General features: G+C 45.8%; 1 protein-coding gene across 1 annotated transcript in view; it reads right to left on the reverse strand.

The window, feature by feature from the left end:
* Positions 1-755: 755 nt before the first annotated feature.
* Positions 756-25,409, reverse strand: part of LOC124021439 (conserved oligomeric Golgi complex subunit 1-like) — a 42,297-nt gene continuing 17,643 nt past the window's right edge. Inside the window, 5 exon segments of the mRNA XM_046336628.1 lie at positions 756-1,101; positions 17,849-17,930; positions 18,734-18,843; positions 21,081-21,189; positions 24,735-24,859. Coding sequence (XP_046192584.1) covers positions 967-1,101; positions 17,849-17,930; positions 18,734-18,843; positions 21,081-21,189; positions 24,735-24,859 — 561 coding nt within the window. The 3' untranslated portion in view covers positions 756-966.

Here is a 25,409-nt window from a genome sequence, read left to right on the forward strand (position 1 = left end):
CTGTCTGTCTGTCTGTCTGTCTGTCTGTCTGTCTGTCTGTCTGTCTGTCTGTCTGTCTGTCTGTCTGTCTGTCTGTCTGTCTGTCTGTCTGTCTGTCTGTCTGTCTGTCTGGGTGTACTGGGTGTACTGGGTGTACTGTCTGGGTGTACTGTCTGTCTGTCTGGGTGTACTGTCTGTCTGTCTGTCTGTCTGTCTGTCTGTCTGTCTGTCTGTCTGGGTGTACTGTCTGTCTGTCTGGGTGTACTGTCTGTCTGTCTGGGTGTACTGTCTGTCTGTCTGGGTGTACTGTCTGTCTGTCTGTCTGTCTGTCTGTCTGTCTGTCTGGGTGTACTGTCTGGGTGTACTGTCTGTCTGGGTGTCTGTCTGGGTGTACTGTCTGTCTGTCTGGGTGTACTGTCTGTCTGTCTGGGTGTACTGTGTCTGTCTGGGTGTACTGTCTGTCTGTCTGTCTGTCTGTCTGTCTGTCTGTCTGTCTGTCTGTCTGTCTGTCTGTCTGTCTGTCTGTCTGTCTGTCTGTCTGTCTGTCTGTCTGTCTGTCTGTCTGTCTGTCTGTCTGTCTGTCTGTCTGTCTGTCTGTCTGTCTGTCTGTCTGTCTGTCTGTCTGGGTGTCTGTCTGTGTCTGTCTGTCTGTGTGTGTGTACTGTGTGTATGTACTGTGTGTATGTGACTATCAGCAGGACCCAGACAGTGGTCAGGTATATACTAAAACATTATCTCCACTACATTAATGAAATAAATCACACATCAACACAATCTCATGAATAATCTGTTCAAACTGTAATATTGATTCATATCTTCTAACAGTCTCTGTACAGTACAAGGTGTTTAAAGAATACAAACAGTCACACTCCTTATTTGGGTTCAGTGTTAAATGGCACCCTATTCCCTATATAGTGGGAATAGTTCCCATAGGTCCTTGTCAAAAGTAGTGCACTACATAGTGGGAATAGAGAGAAAAGTAGTGCACTACATGCCAGAGAGCCAGCCCAGCTTGAATAGCGACGGTGGCGCCACGGGCTCCTCCTCCTGATTGGCTAGCTGTCTGAACAGGTTGCCAGGGCGGAAGGTGTCGTCATGGGCGGGTTTACAGGTGGGTGAGGCCTATAGGAGGGGAGAGAGAAATGGAGGAGAGGATTTCAAACAACAGATATGGGGTGAATGACTTAACAGTCAGAACTTGTTGATGTTCATTAGGCACTATACAGAAGATAACGGGTTGAAACTGAAATAGAGAGAGACTACCTGGACTGGGAGAAATAGAGAGAGACTACCTGGACTGGGAGAAATAGAGAGAGACTACCTGGACTGAGAGAAATAGAGAGAGACCACCTGAACTGGGAGAAATAGAGAGACTACCTGAACTGGGAGAGATAGAGAGAGACTACCTGAACTGGGAGAGATAGAGAGAGACTACCTGAACTGGGAGAAATAGAGAGACTACCTGAACTGGGAGAAATAGAGAGAGACTACCTGGACTGAGAGAAATAGAGAGACTACCTGAACTGGGAGAAATAGAGAGAGACTACCTGAACTGAGAGAAATAGAGAGACTACCTGAACTGAGAGAAATAGAGAGAGACTACCTGGACTGGGAGAGATAGAGAGACTACCTGAACTGAGAGAAATAGAGAGAGACTACCTGAACTGGGAGAAATAGAGAGACTACCTGAACTGAGAGAAATAGAGAGACTACCTGAACTGAGAGAAATAGAGAGACTACCTGAACTGAGAGAAATAGAGAGAGACTACCTGAACTGGGAGAAATAGAGAGAGACTACCTGAACTGGGAGAAATAGAGAGACTACCTGAACTGGGAGAAATAGAGAGACTACCTGAACTGGGAGAAATAGAGAGAGACTACCTGAACTGAGAGAAATAGAGAGAGACTACCTGAACTGGGAGAAATAGAGAGACTACCTGAACTGGGAGAAATAGAGAGAGACTACCTGAACTGAGAGAAATAGAGAGAGACTACCTGAACTGGGAGAAATAGAGAGACTACCTGAACTGGGAGAAATAGAGAGAGACTACCTGAACTGAGAGAAATAGAGAGAGACTACCTGAACTGGGAGAAATAGAGAGACTACCTGAACTGGGAGAAATAGAGAGAGACTACCTGAACTGAGAGAAATAGAGAGAGACTACCTGAACTGGGAGAAATAGAGAGAGACTACCTGAACTGAGAGACTACCTGAACTGAGAGAAATAGAGAGACTACCTGAACTGAGAGACTACCTGAACTGGGAGAAATAGAGAGAGACTACCTGAACTGGGAGAAATAGGGAGAGACTACCTGAACTGGGAGAAATAGGGAGAGACTACCTGAACTGAGAGAAATAGAGACTACCTGAACTGGGAGACTACCTGAACTGGGAGAAATAGAGAGAGACTACCTGAACTGAGAGACTACCTGAACTGAGAGACTACCTGAACTGAGAGAAATAGAGAGACTACCTGAACTGAGAGAAATAGAGAGAGACTACCTGAACTGGGAGAAATAGAGAGACTACCTGAACTGAGAGACTACCCGAACTGAGAGAAATAGAGAGAGACTACCTGAACTGGGAGAAATAGAGAGAGACTACCTGAACTGAGAGAAATAGAGAGACTACCTGAACTGGGAGAAATAGAGACTACCTGAACTGGGAGAAATAGAGAGAGACTACCTGAACTGGGAGAAATAGAGACTACCTGAACTGGGAGAAATAGGGAGAGACTACCTGAACTGGGAGAAATAGAGAGACTACCTGAACTGGGAGAAATAGAGAGACTACCTGAACTGGGAGAAATAGAGAGAGACTACCTGAACTGAGAGAAATAGAGAGAGACTACCTGAACTGAGAGACTACCTGAACTGGGAGAAATAGAGAGAGACTACCTGAACTGGAAAAATAGAGAGAGACTACCTTAACTGAGAGAAATAGGGAGAGACTACCTGAACTGAGAGAAATAGAGACTACCTGAACTGAGAGACTACCTGAACTGAGAGACTACCTGAACTGAGAGAAATAGAGAGAGACTACCTGAACTGGGAGAAATAGGGAGAGACTACCTGAACTGGGAGAAATAGAGACTACCTGAACTGAGAGACTACCTGAACTGAGAGACTACCTGAACTGAGAGAAATAAAGAGAGACTACCTGAACTGGGAGAAATAGAGACTACCTGAACTGAGAGACTACCTGAACTGAGAAAAATAGAGAGAGACTACCTGAACTGGGAGAAATAGAGAGACTACCTGAACTGAGAGAAATAGAGAGAGACTACCTGGACTGAGAGAAATAGAGAGAGACCACCTGAACTGAGAGAAATAGAGACTACCTGAACTGGGAGATATAGAGAGAGACTACCTGAACTGAGAGACTACCTGAACTGAGAGAAATAGAGAGAGACTACCTGAACTGGGAGAGATAGAGAAAGACTACCTGAACTGAGAGAAATAGAGAGAGACTACCTGAACTGGGAGAAATAGAGAGAGACTACCTGAACTGGGAGACTACCTGAACTGGGAGAAATAGAGAAAGACTACCTGGACTGAGAGAAATAGAGAGAGACTACCTGAACTGAGAGAAATAGAGAGAGACTACCTGGACTGAGAGAAATAGAGAGAGACTACCTGAACTGAGAGAAATAGAGAGAGACTACCTGAACTGAGAGACTACCTGAACTGGGAGAGATAGAGAAAGACTACCTGAACTGAGAGAAATAGAGAGAGACTACCTGAACTGAGAGAAATAGAGAGAGACTACCTGGACTGAGAGAAATAGAGAGAGACTACCTGAACTGAGAGAAATAGAGAGAGACTACCTGAACTGAGAGACTACCTGAACTGGGAGAGATAGAGAGAGACTACCTGAACTGGGAGACTACCTGAACTGGGAGAAATAGAGAGAGACCACCTGAACTGGGAGAGATAGAGAAAGACTACCTGAACTGAGAGACTACCTGAACTGGGAGAAATAGAGAGACTACCTGAACTGAGAGAAATAGAGAAAGACTACCTGAACTGAGAGAAATAGAGACTACCTGAACTGAGAGAAATAGAGAGAGACTACCTGAACTGGGAGAAATAGAGAGAGACTACCTGAACTGGGAGAAATAGAGAGAGACTACCTTAACTGAGAGAAATAGAGAGAGACTACCTTAACTGAGAGAAATAGAGAGAGACTACCTGAACTGGGAGAAATAGAGAGACTACCTGAACTGGGAGACTACCTGAACTGAGAGAAATAGAGAGAGACTACCTGAACTGAGAGAAATAGAGAGAGACTACCTGAACTGAGAGAAATAGAGAGAGACTACCTGAACTGAGAGAAATAGAGAGAGACTACCTGGACTGAGAGAAATAGAGAGAGACTACCTGAACTGGGAGAAATAGAGACTACCTGAACTGGGAGAAATAGAGAGAGACTACCTGGACTGAGAGAAATAGAGAGAGACTACCTGAACTGAGAGAAATAGAGAGAGACTACCTGAACTGGGAGACTACCTGAACTGAGAGACTACCTGAACTGGGAGAAATAGAGAGAGACTACCTGAACTGGGAGACTACCTGAACTGGGAGACTACCTGAACTGAGAGACTACCTGAACTGGGAGAAATAGAGAGAGACTACCTGAACTGAGAGAAATAGAGAGAGACTACCTGAACTGGGAGACTACCTGAACTGAGAGACTACCTGAACTGGGAGAAATAGAGAGAGACTACCTGAACTGAGAGAAATAGAGACTACCTGAACTGAGAGAAATAGAGACTACCTGAACTGAGAGACTACCTGAACTGAGAGAAATAGGGAGAGACTACCTGAACTGAGAGAAATAGAGACTACCTGAACTGAGAGACTACCTGAACTGGGAGAAATAGAGAGAGACTACCTGAACTGAGAGAAATAGGGAGAGACTACCTGAACTGAGAGAAATAGAGACTACCTGAACTGAGAGAAATAGAGAGAGACTACCTGAACTGAGAGAAATAGAGACTACCTGAACTGAGAGACTACCTGAACTGAGAGAAATAGGGAGAGACTACCTGAACTGAGAGAAATAGAGACTACCTGAACTGAGAGAAATAGAGAGAGACTACCTGAACTGGGAGACTACCTGAACTGGGAGACTACCTGAACTGAGAGACTACCTGAACTGGGAGAAATAGAGAGAGACTACCTGAACTGAGAGAAATAGAGAGAGACTACCTGAACTGGGAGACTACCTGAACTGAGAGACTACCTGAACTGGGAGAAATAGAGAGAGACTACCTGAACTGGGAGAAATAGAGAGAGACTACCTGAACTGAGAGAAATAGAGACTACCTGAACTGAGAGACTACCTGAACTGAGAGAAATAGGGAGAGACTACCTGAACTGAGAGAAATAGAGACTACCTGAACTGAGAGAAATAGAGACTACCTGAACTGAGAGACTACCTGAACTGAGAGAAATAGGGAGAGACTACCTGAACTGAGAGAAATAGAGAGAGACTACCTGAACTGGGAGAAATAGAGACTACCTGAACTGAGAGAAATAGAGAGAGACTACCTGAACTGGGAGAAATAGAGACTACCTGAACTGAGAGAAATAGGGAGAGACTACCTGAACTGAGAGAAATAGAGAGAGACTACCTGAACTGGGAGAAATAGAGAGAGACTACCTGAACTGGGAGAAATAGAGAGAGACTACCTGAACTGGGAGAAATAGAGAGACTACCTGAACTGGGAGAAATAGAGAGAGACTACCTGAACTGGGAGAAATAGAGAGAGACTACCTGAACTGGGAGACTACCTGAACTGGGAGAAATAGAGAAAGACTACCTGGACTGAGAGAAATAGAGAGAGACTACCTGAACTGAGAGAAATAGAGAGAGACTACCTGGACTGAGAGAAATAGAGAGAGACTACCTGAACTGAGAGAAATAGAGAGAGACTACCTGAACTGAGAGACTACCTGAACTGGGAGAGATAGAGAAAGACTACCTGAACTGAGAGAAATAGAGAGAGACTACCTGAACTGAGAGAAATAGAGAGAGACTACCTGGACTGAGAGAAATAGAGAGAGACTACCTGAACTGAGAGAAATAGAGAGAGACTACCTGAACTGAGAGACTACCTGAACTGGGAGAGATAGAGAGAGACTACCTGAACTGGGAGACTACCTGAACTGGGAGAAATAGAGAGAGACCACCTGAACTGGGAGAGATAGAGAAAGACTACCTGAACTGAGAGACTACCTGAACTGGGAGAAATAGAGAGACTACCTGAACTGAGAGAAATAGAGAAAGACTACCTGAACTGAGAGAAATAGAGACTACCTGAACTGAGAGAAATAGAGAGAGACTACCTGAACTGGGAGAAATAGAGAGAGACTACCTGAACTGGGAGAAATAGAGAGAGACTACCTTAACTGAGAGAAATAGAGAGAGACTACCTTAACTGAGAGAAATAGAGAGAGACTACCTGAACTGGGAGAAATAGAGAGACTACCTGAACTGGGAGACTACCTGAACTGAGAGAAATAGAGAGAGACTACCTGAACTGAGAGAAATAGAGAGAGACTACCTGAACTGAGAGAAATAGAGAGAGACTACCTGAACTGAGAGAAATAGAGAGAGACTACCTGGACTGAGAGAAATAGAGAGAGACTACCTGAACTGGGAGAAATAGAGACTACCTGAACTGGGAGAAATAGAGAGAGACTACCTGGACTGAGAGAAATAGAGAGAGACTACCTGAACTGAGAGAAATAGAGAGAGACTACCTGAACTGGGAGACTACCTGAACTGAGAGACTACCTGAACTGGGAGAAATAGAGAGAGACTACCTGAACTGGGAGACTACCTGAACTGGGAGACTACCTGAACTGAGAGACTACCTGAACTGGGAGAAATAGAGAGAGACTACCTGAACTGAGAGAAATAGAGAGAGACTACCTGAACTGGGAGACTACCTGAACTGAGAGACTACCTGAACTGGGAGAAATAGAGAGAGACTACCTGAACTGAGAGAAATAGAGACTACCTGAACTGAGAGAAATAGAGACTACCTGAACTGAGAGACTACCTGAACTGAGAGAAATAGGGAGAGACTACCTGAACTGAGAGAAATAGAGACTACCTGAACTGAGAGACTACCTGAACTGGGAGAAATAGAGAGAGACTACCTGAACTGAGAGAAATAGGAGAGACTACCTGAACTGAGAGAAATAGAGACTACCTGAACTGAGAGAAATAGAGAGAGACTACCTGAACTGAGAGAAATAGAGACTACCTGAACTGAGAGACTACCTGAACTGAGAGAAATAGGGAGAGACTACCTGAACTGAGAGAAATAGAGACTACCTGAACTGAGAGAAATAGAGAGAGACTACCTGAACTGGGAGACTACCTGAACTGGGAGACTACCTGAACTGAGAGACTACCTGAACTGGGAGAAATAGAGAGAGACTACCTGAACTGAGAGAAATAGAGAGAGACTACCTGAACTGGGAGACTACCTGAACTGAGAGACTACCTGAACTGGGAGAAATAGAGAGAGACTACCTGAACTGGGAGAAATAGAGAGAGACTACCTGAACTGAGAGAAATAGAGACTACCTGAACTGAGAGACTACCTGAACTGAGAGAAATAGGGAGAGACTACCTGAACTGAGAGAAATAGAGACTACCTGAACTGAGAGAAATAGAGACTACCTGAACTGAGAGACTACCTGAACTGAGAGAAATAGGGAGAGACTACCTGAACTGAGAGAAATAGAGAGAGACTACCTGAACTGGGAGAAATAGAGACTACCTGAACTGAGAGAAATAGAGAGAGACTACCTGAACTGGGAGAAATAGAGACTACCTGAACTGAGAGAAATAGGGAGAGACTACCTGAACTGAGAGAAATAGAGAGAGACTACCTGAACTGGGAGAAATAGAGAGAGACTACCTGAACTGGGAGAAATAGAGAGAGACTACCTGAACTGGGAGAAATAGAGAGACTACCTGAACTGGGAGAAATAGAGAGAGACTACCTGAACTGGGAGAAATAGAGAGAGACTACCTGAACTGAGAGACTACCTGAACTGAGAGAAATAGAGAGAGACTACCTGAACTGGGAGAGATAGAGAAAGACTACCTGAACTGAGAGAAATAGAGAGAGACTACCTGAACTGGGAGACTACCTGAACTGAGAGACTACCTGAACTGAGAGAAATAGAGAGAGACTACCTGAACTGAGAGACTACCTGAACTGAGAGAAATAGAGAGAGACTACCTGAACTGGGAGAAATAGAGACTACCTGAACTGAGAGAAATAGAGAGAGACTACCTGAACTGAGAGAAATAGAGAGAGACTACCTGAACTGAGAGAAATAGAGAGAGACTACCTGAACTGGGAGACTACCTGAACTGAGAGACTACCTGAACTGGGAGAAATAGAGAGAGACTACCTGAACTGAGAGAAATAGAGAGAGACTACCTGAACTGGGAGACTACCTGAACTGGGAGACTACCTGAACTGAGAGACTACCTGAACTGGGAGAAATAGAGAGAGACTACCTGAACTGAGAGAAATAGAGAGAGACTACCTGAACTGGGAGACTACCTGAACTGAGAGACTACCTGAACTGGGAGAAATAGAGAGAGACTACCTGAACTGAGAGAAATAGAGACTACCTGAACTGAGAGAAATAGAGAGAGACTACCTGAACTGAGAGAAATAGAGAGAGACTACCTGAACTGGGAGACTACCTGAACTGAGAGACTACCTGAACTGAGAGAAATAGAGAGAGACTACCTGAACTGAGAGAAATAGAGAGAGACTACCTGAACTGAGAGAAATAAAGAGAGACTACCTGAACTGGGAGAAATAGGGAGAGACTACCTGAACTGGGAGAAATAGAGAAAGACCACCTGAACTGGGAGAAATAGAGAGAGACTACCTGAACTGGGAGAAATAGAGAGAGACTACCTGAACTGGGAGAAATAGAGAGAGACTACCTGAACTGAGAGACTACCTGAACTGGGAGAAATAGAGAGAGACTACCTGAACTGAGAAAAATAGGGAGAGACTACCTGAACTGAGAGACTACCTGAACTGAGAGACTACCTGAACTGAGAGAAATAGAGACTACCTGAACTGAGAGACTACCTGAACTGAGAGACTACCTGAACTGGGAGAAATAGAGACTACCTGAACTGGGAGAAATAGAGACTACCTGAACTGAGAGACTACCTGAACTGAGAGACTACCTGAACTGGGAGAAATAGAGAGAGACTACCTGAACTGGGAGAAATAGAGAGAGACTACCTGAACTGGGAGAAATAGAGACTACCTGAACTGGGAGAAATAGAGAGAGACTACCTGAACTGAGAGAAATAGAGACTACCTGAACTGAGAGAAATAGAGAGAGACTACCTGAACTGGGAGAAATAGAGAGAGACTACCTGAACTGAGAGAAATAGAGACTACCTGAACTGAGAGACTACCTGAACTGAGAGAAATAGGGAGAGACTACCTGAACTGAGAGAAATAGAGACTACCTGAACTGAGAGAAATAGAGAGAGACTACCTGAACTGGGAGAAATAGAGAGAGACTACCTGAACTGGGAGAAATAGAGAGAGACTACCTGAACTGGGAGAAATAGAGAGAGACTACCTGAACTGAGAGAAATAGAGAGAGACTACCTGAACTGGGAGAAATAGAGAGAGACTACCTGAACTGGGAGAAATAGAGAGAGACTACCTGAACTGAGAGAAATAGAGACTACCTGAACTGAGAGAAATAGAGAGAGACTACCTGAACTGGGAGAAATAGAGAGAGACTACCTGAACTGGGAGAAATAGAGAGAGACTACCTGAACTGGGAGAAATAGAGAGAGACTACCTGAACTGGGAGAAATAGAGAGAGACTACCTGAACTGGGAGAAATAGAGAGAGACTACCTGAACTGAGAGAAATAGAGACTACCTGAACTGAGAGAAATAGAGAGAGACTACCTGAACTGGGAGAAATAGAGAGAGACTACCTGGACTGAGAGACTACCTGAACTGAGAGAAATAGAGAGAGACTACCTGAACTGAGAGAAATAGAGAGAGACTACCTGAACTGGGAGAAATAGAGAGAGACTACCTGAACTGAGAGAAATAGAGAGAGACTACCTGAACTGGGAGAAATAGAGAGAGACTACCTGAACTGAGAGAAATAGAGACTACCTGAACTGAGAGAAATAGAGAGAGACTACCTGAACTGGGAGAAATAGAGAGAGACTACCTGAACTGAGAGAAATAGAGACTACCTGAACTGAGAGACTACCTGAACTGAGAGAAATAGGGAGAGACTACCTGAACTGAGAGAAATAGAGACTACCTGAACTGAGAGAAATAGAGAGAGACTACCTGAACTGGGAGAAATAGAGAGAGACTACCTGAACTGGGAGAAATAGAGAGAGACTACCTGAACTGGGAGAAATAGAGACTACCTGAACTGAGAGAAATAGAGAGAGACTACCTGAACTGGGAGAAATAGAGACTACCTGAACTGAGAGAAATAGAGAGAGACTACCTGAACTGGGAGAAATAGAGAGAGACTACCTGAACTGAGAGAAATAGGGAGAGACTACCTGAACTGGGAGAAATAGGGAGAGACTACCTGAACTGGGAGAAATAGAGAGAGACTACCTGAACTGAGAGACTACCTGAACTGAGAGACTACCTGAACTGGGAGACTACCTGAACTGGGAGAAATAGGGAGAGACTACCTGAACTGGGAGAAATAGAGAGAGACTACCTGAACTGAGAGAAATAGAGAGACTACCTGAACTGAGAGAAATAGAGAGAGACTACCTGAACTGGGAGAAATAGAGAGACTACCTGAACTGAGAGAAATAGAGACTACCTGAATTGAGAGAAATAGAGAGAGACTACCTGAACTGAGAGACTACCTGAACTGAGAGAAATAGAGAGACTACCTGAACTGAGAGAAATAGAGAGAGACTACCTGAACTGGGAGAAATAGAGAGACTACCTGAACTGAGAGACTACCTGAACTGAGAGAAATAGAGAGACTACCTGAACTGGGAGAAATAGAGAGAGACTACCTGAACTGAGAGACTACCTGAACTGAGAGAAATAGAGAGACTACCTGAACTGAGAGAAATAGAGAGAGACTACCTGAACTGGGAGAAATAGGGAGAGACTACCTGAACTGGGAGAAATAGGGAGAGACTACCTGAACTGGGAGAAATAGAGAGAGACTACCTGAACTGAGAGACTACCTGAACTGAGAGACTACCTGAACTGGGAGAAATAGGGAGAGACTACCTGAACTGGGAGAAATAGGGAGAGACTACCTGAACTGGGAGAAATAGAGAGAGACTACCTGAACTGAGAGACTACCTGAACTGAGAGACTACCTGAACTGGGAGAAATAGGGAGAGACTACCTGAACTGGGAGAAATAGAGAGAGACTACCTGAACTGAGAGAAATAGAGAGACTACCTGAACTGAGAGAAATAGAGAGAGACTACCTGAACTGGGAGAAATAGAGAGACTACCTGAACTGAGAGAAATAGAGAGAGACTACCTGAACTGAGAGACTACCTGAACTGAGAGAAATAGAGAGACTACCTGAACTGAGAGAAATAGAGAGAGACTACCTGAACTGGGAGAAATAGAGAGACTACCTGAACTGAGAGAAATAGAGAGACTACCTGAACTGAGAGAAATAGAGAGACTACCTGAACTGGGAGAAATAGAGACTACCTGAACTGGGAGAAATAGAGAGAGACTACCTGAACTGGGAGAAATAGAGACTACCTGAACTGGGAGAAATAGGGAGAGACTACCTGAACTGGGAGAAATAGAGAGACTACCTGAACTGGGAGAAATAGAGAGAGACTACCTGAACTGAGAGAAATAGAGAGAGACTACCTGAACTGGGAGAAATAGAGACTACCTGAACTGAGAGACTACCTGAACTGAGAGACTACCTGAACTGAGAGAAATAGAGAGAGACTACCTGAACTGGGAGAAATAGGGAGAGACTACCTGAACTGGGAGAAATAGAGAGAGACTACCTGAACTGGGAGAAATAGAGAGAGACTACCTGAACTGAGAGAAATAGAGAGAGACTACCTGGACTGGGAGAAATAGGGAGACTACCTGAACTGGGAGAAATAGAGAGAGACTACCTGAACTGAGAGACTACCTGAACTGAGAGACTACCTGAACTGAGAGAAATAGAGAGAGACTACCTGAACTGGGAGAAATAGGGAGAGACTACCTGAACTGGGAGAAATAGAGACTACCTGAACTGAGAGACTACCTGAACTGAGAGAAATAAAGAGAGACTACCTGAACTGGGAGAAATAGAGACTACCTGAACTGAGAGACTACCTGAACTGAGAAAAATAGAGAGAGACTACCTGAACTGGGAGAAATAGAGAGACTACCTGAACTGAGAGACTACCTGAACTGAGAAAAATAGAGAGAGACTACCTGAACTGGGAGAAATAGAGAGACTACCTGAACTGGGAGAAATAGAGAGAGACTACCTGAACTGGGAGAAAGAGAGAGACTACCTGAACTGAGAGAAATAGAGACTACCTGAACTGAGAGAAATAGAGAGAGACTACCTGAACTGAGAGAAATAGAGAGAGACTACCTGAACTGAGAGAAATAGAGAGAGACTACCTGAACTGGGAGAAATAGAGAGAGACTACCTGAACTGGGAGAAATAGAGAGAGACTACCTGAACTGAGAGAAATAGAGAGAGACTACCTGAACTGAGAGAAATAGAGAGAGACTACCTGAACTGGGAGAAATAGAGAGAGACTACCTGAACTGGGAGACTACCTGAACTGAGAGAAATAGAGAGAGACTACCTGGACTGGGAGAAATAGAGAGAGACTACCTGAACTGAGAGAAATAGAGACTACCTGAACTGAGAGAAATAGAGAGAGACTACCTGAACTGAGAGAAATAGAGAGAGACTACCTGAACTGAGAGAAATAGAGAGAGACTACCTGGACTGGGAGAAATAGAGAGAGACTACCTGAACTGGGAGAAAGAGAGAGACTACCTGAACTGAGAGAAATAGAGACTACCTGAACTGAGAGAAATAGAGAGAGACTACCTGAACTGGGAGAAATAGAGAGACTACCTGAACTGAGAGAAATAGAGAGAGACTACCTGGACTGAGAGAAATAGAGAGAGACTACCTGAACTGAGAGAAATAGAGACTACCTGAACTGGGAGAAATAGAGAGAGACTACCTGAACTGAGAGAAATAGAGAGACTACCTGAACTGAGAGAAATAGAGAGAGACTACCTGAACTGAGAGAAATAGAGAGACTACCTGAACTGAGAGAAATAGAGAGAGACTACCTGAACTGGGAGAAATAGAGAGAGACTACCTGAACTGAGAGAAATAGAGAGAGACTACCTGAACTGGGAGAAATAGAGAGAGACTACCTGAACTGAGAGAAATAGAGAGAGACTACCTGGACTGGGAGAAATAGAGAGAGACTACCTGAACTGGGAGAAAGAGAGAGACTACCTGAACTGAGAGAAATAGAGACTACCTGAACTGGGAGAAATAGAGAGAGACTACCTGAACTGAGAGAAATAGAGAGACTACCTGAACTGGGAGAAATAGAGAGAGACTACCTGAACTGAGAGAAATAGAGACTACCTGAACTGGGAGAAATAGAGAGAGACTACCTGAACTGAGAGAAATAGAGAGACTACCTGAACTGGGAGAAATAGAGAGAGACTACCTGAACTGAGAGAAATAGAGACTACCTGAACTGGGAGAAATAGAGAGAGACTACCTGAACTGGGAGAAATAGAGAGAGACTACCTGAACTGGGAGAAATAGAGAGAGACTACCTGAACTGAGAGAAATAGAGAGAGACTACCTGAACTGGGAGAAATAGAGAGAGACTACCTGAACTGGGAGAAATAGAGAGAGACTACCTGGACTGGGAGAAATAGAGAGAGACTACCTGAACTGGGAGAAAGAGAGAGACTACCTGAACTGAGAGAAATAGAGACTACCTGAACTGAGAGAAATAGAGAGAGACTACCTGAACTGGGAGAAATAGAGACTACCTGAACTGAGAGAAATAGAGAGAGACTACCTGAACTGAGAGAAATAGAGACTACCTGAACTGGGAGAAATAGAGAGACTACCTGGACTGGGAGAAATAGAGAGAGACTACCTGAACTGAGAGAAATAGAGAGACTACCTGAACTGAGAGAAATAGAGAGAGACTACCTGAACTGGGAGAAATAGAGACTACCTTAACTGGGAGAAATAGAGAGAGACTACCTGAACTGGGAGAAATAGAGAGAGACTACCTGAACTGGGAGAAATAGAGAGAGACTACCTGAACTGAGAGAAATAGAGAGACTACCTGAACTGGGAGAAATAGAGAGAGACTACCTGAACTGGGAGAAATAGAGAGAGACTACCTGGACTGAGAGAAATAGAGAGAGACTACCTGAACTGGGAGAAATAGAGAGAGACCACCTGAACTGGGAGAAATAGAGAGAGACTACCTGAACTGGGAGAAATAGAGAGAGACTACCTGAACTGGGAGAAATAGAGAGACTACCTGAACTGGGAGAAATAGAGAGACTACCTTAACTGGGAGAAATAGAGAGAGACTACCTGAACTGGGAGAAATAGAGAGAGACTACCTGAACTGAGAGAAATAGAGAGAGACTACCTGAACTGGGAGAAATAGAGAGAGACTACCTGGACTGGGAGAAATAGAGAGAGACTACCTGAACTGGGAGAAATAGAGAGAGACTACCTGGACTGGGAGAAATAGAGAGAGACTACCTGAACTGGGAGAAATAGAGAGAGACTACCTGGACTGGGAGAAATAGAGAGAGACTACCTGAACTGGGAGAAATAGAGAGAGACTACCTGGACTGGGAGAAATAGAGAGAGACTACCTGAACTGGGAGAAATAGAGAGAGACTACCTGGACTGGGAGAAATAGAGAGAGACTACCTGGACTGGGAGAAATAGAGAGACTACCTGAACTGGGAGAAATAGAGAGACTACCTGAATTGAGAGACTACCTGAACTGGGAGAAATAGAGAGAGACTACCTGAACTGGGAGAAATAGAGAGAGACTACCTGAACTGGGAGAAATAGAGAGAGACTACCTGGACTGGGAGAAATAGAGACTACCTGAACTGAGAGAAATAGAGAGAGACCACCTGAACTGAGAGAAATAGAGAGAGACTACCTGGACTGGGAGAAATAGAGAGAGACTACCTGAACTGAGAGAAATAGAGAGAGACCACCTGAACTGAGAGAAATAGAGAGAGACTACCTGGACTGGGAGAAATAGAGAGAGACTACCTGGACTGGGAGAAATAGAGAGAGACTACCTGAACTGAGAGACTACCTGGACTGAGAGAAATAGAGAATGACTACCTGAACTGGGAGAAATAGAGAGAGACTACCTGGACTGAGAGAAATAGAGAGAGACTACCTGAACTGGGAGAAATAGAGAATGACTACCTGAACTGGGAGAAATAGAGAATGACTACCTGAACTGAGAGAAATAGAGAATGACTACCTGAACTAATGTTTTCCATAGTGTGCGTGACATGAACTCGACCCTGGCCTCATGTCCTTGTCTCCTCCCTAATAAGCAAGGAAGCGGGTCGGCTTCCTTTGTTTTGTTCGTTCAGATCAGTGCAGATGAAGGCGAGGAGACAATGAGAGGAAGCCACGTCAGAGTATTGAGATGCACCCCCATGGAAAATTGATGTGAAAACACTCGCTGTTTGTCTGGTCACAGATACTGTTTGGAACACTCGCTGTTTGGAACACTCGCTGTTTGGAACACTCGCTGTTTGTCTGGTCACAGATACGGTTTGGAACACTCGCTGTTTGTCTGGTCACAGATACTGTTTGGAACACTCGCTGTTTGGAACACTCGCTGTTTGGAACACTCGCTGTTTGTCTGGTCACAGATACGGTTTGGAACACTCGCAGTTTGTCTGGTCACAGATACGGTTTGGAACACTCGCTGTTTGTCTGGTCACAGATACGGTTTGGAACACTCGCTGTTTGTCTGGTCACAGATACGGTTTGGAACACTCGCTGTTTGTCTGGTCACAGATACGGTTTGGAACACTCGCTGTTTGTCTGGTCACAGATACGGTTTGGAACACTCGCTGTTTGTCTGGTCACAGATACGGTTTGGAACACTCGCTGTTTGTCTGGTCACAGATACGGTTTGGAACACTCGCTGTTTGTCTGGTCACAGATACGGTTTGGAACACTCGCTGTTTGTCTGGTCACAGATACGGTTTGGAACACTCGCTGTTTGTCTGGTCACAGATACGGTTTGGAACACTCGCTGTTTGTCTGGTCACTACAAAAATCAGTTGAGAATTGAAAAATCCTCTTAGATAAAAAATAGGAACATTGCCGATTCATGAATCGAATATCAAATTGACTGTAGATCCCGGCAGACAGCGTGAAACCAGGTTAGCCGTCAGCAAAACCCACAGGGCTCAAAAACAGTGTTCTTTACAGGGAATAGGATGGCATTGAGGACACTGATCACATGTTCTCGTTAGTTAGCGATCTGAGGCAACATCAAACCAAACCGAAGCCACGTTAAAAACCAAACGCAGGAAAAATAGAAGTTGGCTTAGCAAACTGCAAACCTCCCCACTGCAAACCTCCCCACTGCAAACCTCCCCACTGCAAAAACACTTCATGGCACATAGAATATAACACATTAAAGATAGATAACTAAAGACATTACACACACTAAAGATACCACCCACACACACACACTAAAGATACCACCCACACACACACACTAAAGATACCACACACACACTAAAGATACCACCCACACACACACACTAAGATACCACCCACACACACACACACACTAAAGATACCACCCACACACACACACACTAAAGATACCACCCACACACACACACACTAAAGATACCACCCACACACACACACACTAAAGATACCACCCACACACACACACACTAAAGATACCACCCACACACACACACACTAAAGATACCACCCACACACACACACACTAAAAATACCACCCACACACACACACTAAAGATACCACCCACACACACACACTAAAGATACCACCCACACACACACACTAAAGATACCACCCACACACACACACTAAAGATACCACCCACCCACACACACTAAAGATACCACCCACACACACTAAAGATACCACCCACACACACTAAAGATACCACCCACACACTAAAGATACCACCCACACACTAAAGATACCTCCCACACACACAATGACCTGTTGCTGCTGTCCTGGGTCTGTTGCCCTCAAAACAGCTGGAAAAGCAGACATAAAACATCATGATACACATTGTAGGAAATCAACAGACATGGCCAAGGTTAAAAACAGACTAAAACTTGAGGTGAGGTTGACATTCATACAGGCAGGCTTATATGAAAACCTCAGTTATATGTTCAACCTCAGACCCCGTCCTCCCCTCCCCCCGCCAGTCCGTCCGTCCGTCCTACCCCTCCCCAAACAGCCCCCCCGCCGGTCCGTCCGTCCTCCCCCAACACCCCCCCCGGTCCGTCCGTCCTCCCCCAACACCCCCCACCGGTCCGTCCGTCCTCCCCCAACACCCCCCCACCGGTCCGTCCGTCCTCCCCCAACACCCCCCACTGGTCCGTCCGTCCTCCCCCAACACCCCCCCACTGGTCCGTCCGTCCTCCCCCAACACCCCCCACTGGTCCGTCCGTCCTCCCCCAACACCCCCCACCGGTCCGTCCGTCCTCCCCCAACACCCCCCCGCTCGTCTGTCCATGTGACTCACCAGTGGGCGTGTGATGTCAGTTCCCTGTGTGGAGGACTTGGTTTTACGGGAGTTGGTCATGCTCAGAGGTAACAGCCCAAACCTGGAGAACAGAGACAGGGTACTGGGTTAAAATAGTTCTGGACATGTAGCCTATAGACAGGGTACTGGGCTATAATACGAAAGGACCTGTAGCCTACTCATAAGGCATCTCAAGGTAAAAGTGCTGGTCTAGGATCAGGTCCCCCCTGTCCATGTAATCTAATAGGACCAGTATTCACTTTTTATTAATGAATATGTGTCCTGGTGTGTGTAGTCATCTGATCTGGGTGCTGGTGTGTGTAGTCACCTGATCTGGGTGCTGGTGTGTGTAGTCACCTGATCTGGGTGCTGGTGTGTGTAGTCACCTGATCTGGGTGCTGGTGTGTGTGTAGTCACCTGATCTGGGTGCTGGTGTGTGTAGTCACCTGATCTGGGTGCTGGTGTGTGTAGTCACCTGATCTGGGTGCTGGTGTGTGTGTTGTCACCTGATCTGGGTGCTGGTGTGTGTGTAGTCACCTGATCTGGGTGCTGGTGTGTGTAGTCACCTGATCTGGGTGCTGGTGTGTGTAGTCACCTGATCTGGGTGCTGGTGTGTGTAGTCACCTGATCTGGGTGCTGGTGTGTGTAGTCACCTGATCTGGGTGCTGGTGTGTGTAGTCACCTGATCTGGGTGCTGGTGTGTGTAGTCACCTGATCTGGGTGCTGGTGTGTGTAGTCACCTGATCTGGGTGCTGGTGTGTGTAGTCACCTGATCTGGGTGCTGGTGTGTGTAGTCACCTGATCTGGGTGCTGGTGTGTGTAGTCACCTGATCTGGGTGCTGGTGTGTGTAGTCACCTGATCTGGGTGCTGGTGTGTGTAGTCACCTGATCTGGGTGCTGGCCAGCGGCAGGATGTTGTAGGGTTCCTGAGAGGCTGCGCTGTTACCACGGGAAACAAACTGCTTCTCTGTCCCCGTCAACAACCCCAACAACACCTGGAACCACACAACATTAACACGGTGTTTGGAATGGGGACATTTAAAGAGAATTAAGTCATTAACACGGTGTTTGGAATGGGGACATTTAAAGAGAATTAAGTCATTAACACGGGGCTTTAGCATATTGCTACATTTCGCCTGTGTGTAAATCACATGACTTCCGGTGTTGTGGTTGTAGAGGATGTGAGTTGATGGTCACTAGACTCCATGATTTCCAGTGTTGTGGTTGTAGAGGATGTGAGTTGATGGTCACTAGACTCCATGATTTCCAGTGTTGTGGTTGTAGAGGATGTGAGTTGATGGTCACGAGACTCCATGATTTCCAGTGTTGTGGTTGTAGAGGATGTGAGTTGATGGTCACTAGACTCCATGATTTCAAGTGTTGTGGTTTTACAGGATGTGAGTTGATGGTCACTAGACTCCATGATTTCAAGTGTTGTGGTTTTACAGGATGTGAGGAGGGTTGTACAGGATGTGAGGAGGGTTGTACAGGATGTGAGGAGGGTTGTACAGGATGTAACACTGTGATCTGTAACACTGATCTGTAACGGCTGTGATCTGTAACGGCTGTGATCTGTAACGGCTGTGATCTGTAGCGGCTGTGATCTGTAGCGGCTGTGATCTGTAGCGGCTGTGATCTGTAACACTGTGATCTGTAACACTGTGATCTGTAGCGGCTGTGATCTGTAGCGGCTGTGATCTGTAGCGGCTGTGATCTGTAGCGGCTGTGATCTGTAGCGGCTGTGATCTGTAGCGGCTGTGATCTGTAGCGGCTGTGATCTGTAGCGGCTGTGATCTGTAGCGGCTGTGATCTGTAGCGGCTGTGATCTGTAGCGGCTGTGATCTGTAACACTGTGATCTGTAACACTGTGATCTGTAACACTGTGATCTGTAACACTGTGATCTGTAACACTGTGATCCGTAACACTGTGATCCGTAACACTGTGATCCGTAACACTGTGACCCGGAACACTGTGACCTGTAACACTGTGACCTGTAACACTGTGATCTGTAACACTGTGATCTGTAACACTGTGATCTGTAACACTGTGATCTGTAACACTGTGATCTGTAACACTGTGATCTGTAACACTGTGATCTGTAGCCTCTGTGATCTGTAGCCGCTGTGAAATCCTACGAGCCTCTCAGCCGGTGTTTACAGAACATTTGGTGCTGTGTCATTATGATATAACAGCCTTCTCAGAGAAGAGGCCGAAGTTGGACATTTTCTCCGTTACTATCAACCATTTCTCTCTTCATTTTTTGTTTTGTTTTGTTGACCTGGAAATTCCCTTTTAAATGTTATGACAACATTATCACAAAGTTAGCACAACAACCTTAACGCAACCAAAACACCACAATCGTACAATATAAACACACCACATAAATGATCACAACGTCAATACAACATCTGAGTCCCCAACAGCACCTCTGAGAGAAATACAAATTGTGACCAAAGTTACTGAACGATCAATACACAGTGGATAACCCAGGGTAACACAGGGTAACCCAGGATAAATCAGGGTAACCCAGGATAAATCAGGGTAACACAGGGTAACCCAGGATAAATCAGGGTAACCCAGGATAACCCAGGATAAATCAGGGTAACACAGGGTAACCCAGGATAAATCAGGGTAACCCAGGATAACCCAGGATAAATCAGGGTAACCCAGGGTAACCCAGGATAAATCAGGGTAACCCAGGATAACCCAGGATAAATCAGGGTAACACAGGGTAACCCAGGATAAATCAGGGTAACCCAGGATAACCCAGGATAAATCAGGGTAACAGGGTAACCCAAGATAACACAGGATAAATCAGGATAACACAGGATAAATCAGGGTAACCCAGGATAACCCAGGATAACACAGGATAACACAGGATAAATCAGGGTAACCCAGGGTAACCCAGGATAACACAGGTAACACAGGATAAATCAGGGTAACACAGGATAAATCAGGGTAACACAGGATAAATCAGGGTAACCCAGGATAAATCAGGGTAACCCAGGATAAATCAGGGTAACCCAGGATAAATCAGGGTAACCCAGAATAAATCAGGGTAACCCAGGATAAATCAGGGTAACCCAGGATAAATCAGGGTAACCCAGGATAAATCAGGGTAACCCAGGATAAATCAGGGTAACCCAGGATAACCCTACTCTACACTGACTATCATGATTTATTTTAGTCTCCAATCACGTTAGTAGTGTCAGGGGGCGGGGCTATTCGTACCGAACTCCTCTGTGATAGGCGGTTGAGGTTGCTGTTGAATGGCGGCATGAACACATCCAGGTCAAAGGGATCAATGGAGCTCTCCAGCGAATCACACACCTGCTGGACCCTGTAACACACAGAGACCAGGATGTTACTGAACCCTGTAACACACAGAGACCAGGATGTTACTGAACCCTGTAACACACAGAGACCAGGATGTTACTGAACCCTGTAACACACAGAGAGACCAGGATGTTACTGAACCCTGTAACACACAGAGAGACCAGGATGTTACTGAACCCTGTAACACACAGAGACCAGGATGTTACTGAACCCTGTAACACACAGAGACCAGGATGTTACTGAACCCTGTAACACACAGAGACCAGGATGTTACTGAACCCTGTAACACACAGAGACCAGGATGTTACTGAACCCTGTAACACACAGAGACCAGGATGTTACTGAACCCTGTAACACACAGAGACCAGGATGTTACTGAACCCTGTAACACACAGAGACCAGGATGTTACTGAACCCTGTAACACACAGAGAGACCAGGATGTTACTGAACCCTGTAACACACAGAGACCAGGATGTTACTGAACCCTGTAACACACAGAGACCAGGATGTTACTGAACCCTGTAACACACAGAGACCAGGATGTTACTGAACCCTGTAACACACAGAGACCAGGATGTTACTGAACCCTGTAACATAGAGAGAGACCAGGATGTTACTGAACCCTGTAACACACAGAGACCAGGATGTTACTGAACCCTGTAACACACAGAGACCAGGATGTTACTGAACCCTGTAACATAGAGACCAGGATGTTACTGAACCCTGTAACACACAGAGACCAGGATGTTACTGAACCCTGTAACACACAGAGACCAGGATGTTACTGAACCCTGTAACACACAGAGACCAGGATGTTACTGAACCCTGTAACACACAGAGACCAGGATGTTACTGAACCCTGTAACACACAGAGACCAGGATGTTACTGAACCCTGTAACACACAGAGACCAGGATGTTACTGAACCCTGTAACATAGAGACCAGGATGTTACTGAACCCTGTAACACAGAGACCAGGATGTTACTGAACCCTGTAACATAGAGACCAGGATGTTACTGAACCCTGTAACACACAGAGAGACCAGGATGTTACTGAACCCTGTAACACACAGAGAGACCAGGATGTTACTGAACCCTGTAACACACAGAGAGACCAGGATGTTACTGAACCCTGTAACACACAGAGACCAGGATGTTACTGAACCCTGAAACACACAGAGAGACCAGGATGTTACTGAACCCTGTAACACACAGAGACCAGGATGTTACTGAACCCTGTAACATAGAGACCAGGATGTTACTGAACCCTATGTTACTGAACCCTGTAACATAGAGAGAGACCAGGATGTTACTGAACCCTGTAACACACAGAGAGACCAGGATGTTACTGAACCCTGTAACATAGAGAGAGACCAGAATGTTACTGAACCCTGTAACACACAGAGACCAGGATGTTACTGAACCCTGTAACACACAGAGACCAGGATGTTACTGAACCCTGTAACACACAGAGACCAGGATGTTACTGAACCCTGTAACACACAGAGACCAGGATGTTACTGAACCCTGTAACACACAGAGACCAGGATGTTACTGAACCCTGTAACACACAGAGACCAGGATGTTACTGAACCCTGTAACACACAGAGACCAGGATGTTACTGAACCCTGTAACACACAGAGACCAGGATGTTACTGAACCCTGTAACACACAGAGACCAGGATGTTACTGAACCCTGTAACACACAGAGACCAGGATGTTACTGAACCCTGTAACACACAGAGAGACCAGGATGTTACTGAACCCTGTAACACACAGAGAGACCAGGATGTTACTGAACCCTGTAACACACAGAGACCAGGATGTTACTGAACCCTGTAACACACAGAGACCAGGATGTTACTGAACCCTGTAACACACAGAGACCAGGATGTTACTGAACCCTGTAACACACAGAGACCAGGATGTTACTGAACCCTGTAACACACAGAGACCAGGATGTTACTGAACCCTGTAACACACAGAGACCAGGATGTTACTGAACCCTGTAACACACAGAGACCAGGATGTTACTGAACCCTGTAACACACAGAGACCAGGATGTTACTGAACCCTGTAACACACAGAGACCAGGATGTTACTGAACCCTGTAACACACAGAGAGACCAGGATGTTACTGAACCCTGTAACACACAGAGAGACCAGGATGTTACTGAACCCTGTAACACACAGAGAGACCAGGATGTTACTGAACCCTGTAACACACAGAGAGACCAGGATGTTACTGAACCCTGTAACACAGAGAGACCAGGATGTTACTGAACCCTGTAACACACAGAGAGACCAGGATGTTACTGAACCCTGTAACACACAGAGAGACCAGGATGTTACTGAACCCTGTAACACACAGAGAGACCAGGATGTTACTGAACCCTGTAACATACAGAGACCAGGATGTTACTGAACCCTGTAACACACAGAGACCAGGATGTTACTGAACCCTGTAACACACAGAGACCAGGATGTTACTGAACCCTGTAACACACAGAGACCAGGATGTTACTGAACCCTGTAACACACAGAGAGACCAGGATGTTACTGAACCCTGTAACACACAGAGAGACCAGGATGTTACTGAACCCTGTAACACACAGAGAGACCAGGATGTTACTGAACCCTGTAACACACAGAGACCAGGATGTTACTGAACCCTGTAACACACAGAGACCAGGATGTTACTGAACCCTGTAACACACAGAGACCAGGATGTTACTGAACCCTGTAACACACAGAGACCAGGATGTTACTGAACCCTGTAACACACAGAGACCAGGATGTTACTGAACCCTGTAACACACAGAGACCAGGATGTTACTGAACCCTGTAACACACAGAGACCAGGATGTTACTGAACCCTGTAACACAGAGAGACCAGGATGTTACTGAACCCTGTAACACACAGAGACCAGGATGTTACTGAACCCTGTAACACACAGAGACCAGGATGTTACTGAACCCTGTAACATACAGAGACCAGGATGTTACTGAACCCTGTAACATAGAGAGACCAGGATGTTACTGAACCCTGTAACACACAGAGACCAGGATGTTACTGAACCCTGTAACACACAGAGAGACCAGGATGTTACTGAACCCTGTAACACACAGAGACCAGGATGTTACTGAACCCTGTAACACACAGAGACTAGGATGTTACTGAACCCTGTAACACACAGAGAGACCAGGATGTTACTGAACCCTGTAACACACAGAGACCAGGATGTTACTGAACCCTGTAACACACAGAGACCAGGATGTTACTGAACCCTGTAACATACAGAGACCAGGATGTTACTGAACCCTGTAACACACAGAGACCAGGATGTTACTGAACCCTGTAACACACAGAGAGACCAGGATGTTACTGAACCCTGTAACATAGAGAGACCAGGATGTTACTGAACCCTGTAACACACAGAGACCAGGATGTTACTGAACCCTGTAACACACAGAGACCAGGATGTTACTGAACCCTGTAACATAGAGAGACCAGGTGTGTGTGTGTGTGTGTGTGTGTGTGTGTGTACCTGGGGTCTTGTTGAGAGCGGAAGCCCCTGCCATCCTCTAGTTTGGTACCCAGGGTAGCAGTGAGATATCTCAGGTCAAATAACAGCTGTAGAGACCTGTTCTGAGTCATAGGGAACAGACAGTCCTGGAGAGAGAGAGGGGGGGGAGAGAGGGGGGGAAGGGGAGAGAGAGGGGGATGTTCATCTCTTTAGGATGACAACTCATTTCATTGTCCAGGCTCTATGATTACAGTGTCAGCCCTGTGTGTTCCCTTGTCCTGCCCTGTGTGTTCCCTTGTCCTGCGCTGTGTGTGTGTGTGTTACCTTGTCCTGCGCTGTGTGTTCCCTTGTCCTGCGCTGTGTGTGTGTGTGTTACCTTGTCCTGCGCTGTGTGTTCCCTTGTCCTGCGCTGTGTGTGTGTGTGTTCCCTTGTCCTGCGCTGTGTGTTCCCTTGTCCTGCGCTGTGTGTGTGTGTGTGTTCCCTTGTCCTGTGCTGTGTGTGTGTTCCCTTGTCCTGCGCTGTGTGTGTGTGTTACCTTGTCCTGCGCTGTGTGTGTGTGTGTTACCTTGTCCTGCGCTGTGTGTGTGTGTGTTACCTTGTCCTGCGCTGTGTGTGTGTGTGTTACCTTGTCCTGCGCTGTGTGTGTGTGTGTTACCTTGTCCTGCGCTGTGTGTGTGTGTGTTACCTTGTCCTGC

The sequence above is a fragment of the Oncorhynchus gorbuscha genome, unplaced genomic scaffold (genome assembly GCF_021184085.1).
Source record: "Oncorhynchus gorbuscha isolate QuinsamMale2020 ecotype Even-year unplaced genomic scaffold, OgorEven_v1.0 Un_scaffold_1115, whole genome shotgun sequence".
In the NCBI taxonomy this organism is placed as follows: domain Eukaryota; kingdom Metazoa; phylum Chordata; class Actinopteri; order Salmoniformes; family Salmonidae; genus Oncorhynchus; species Oncorhynchus gorbuscha.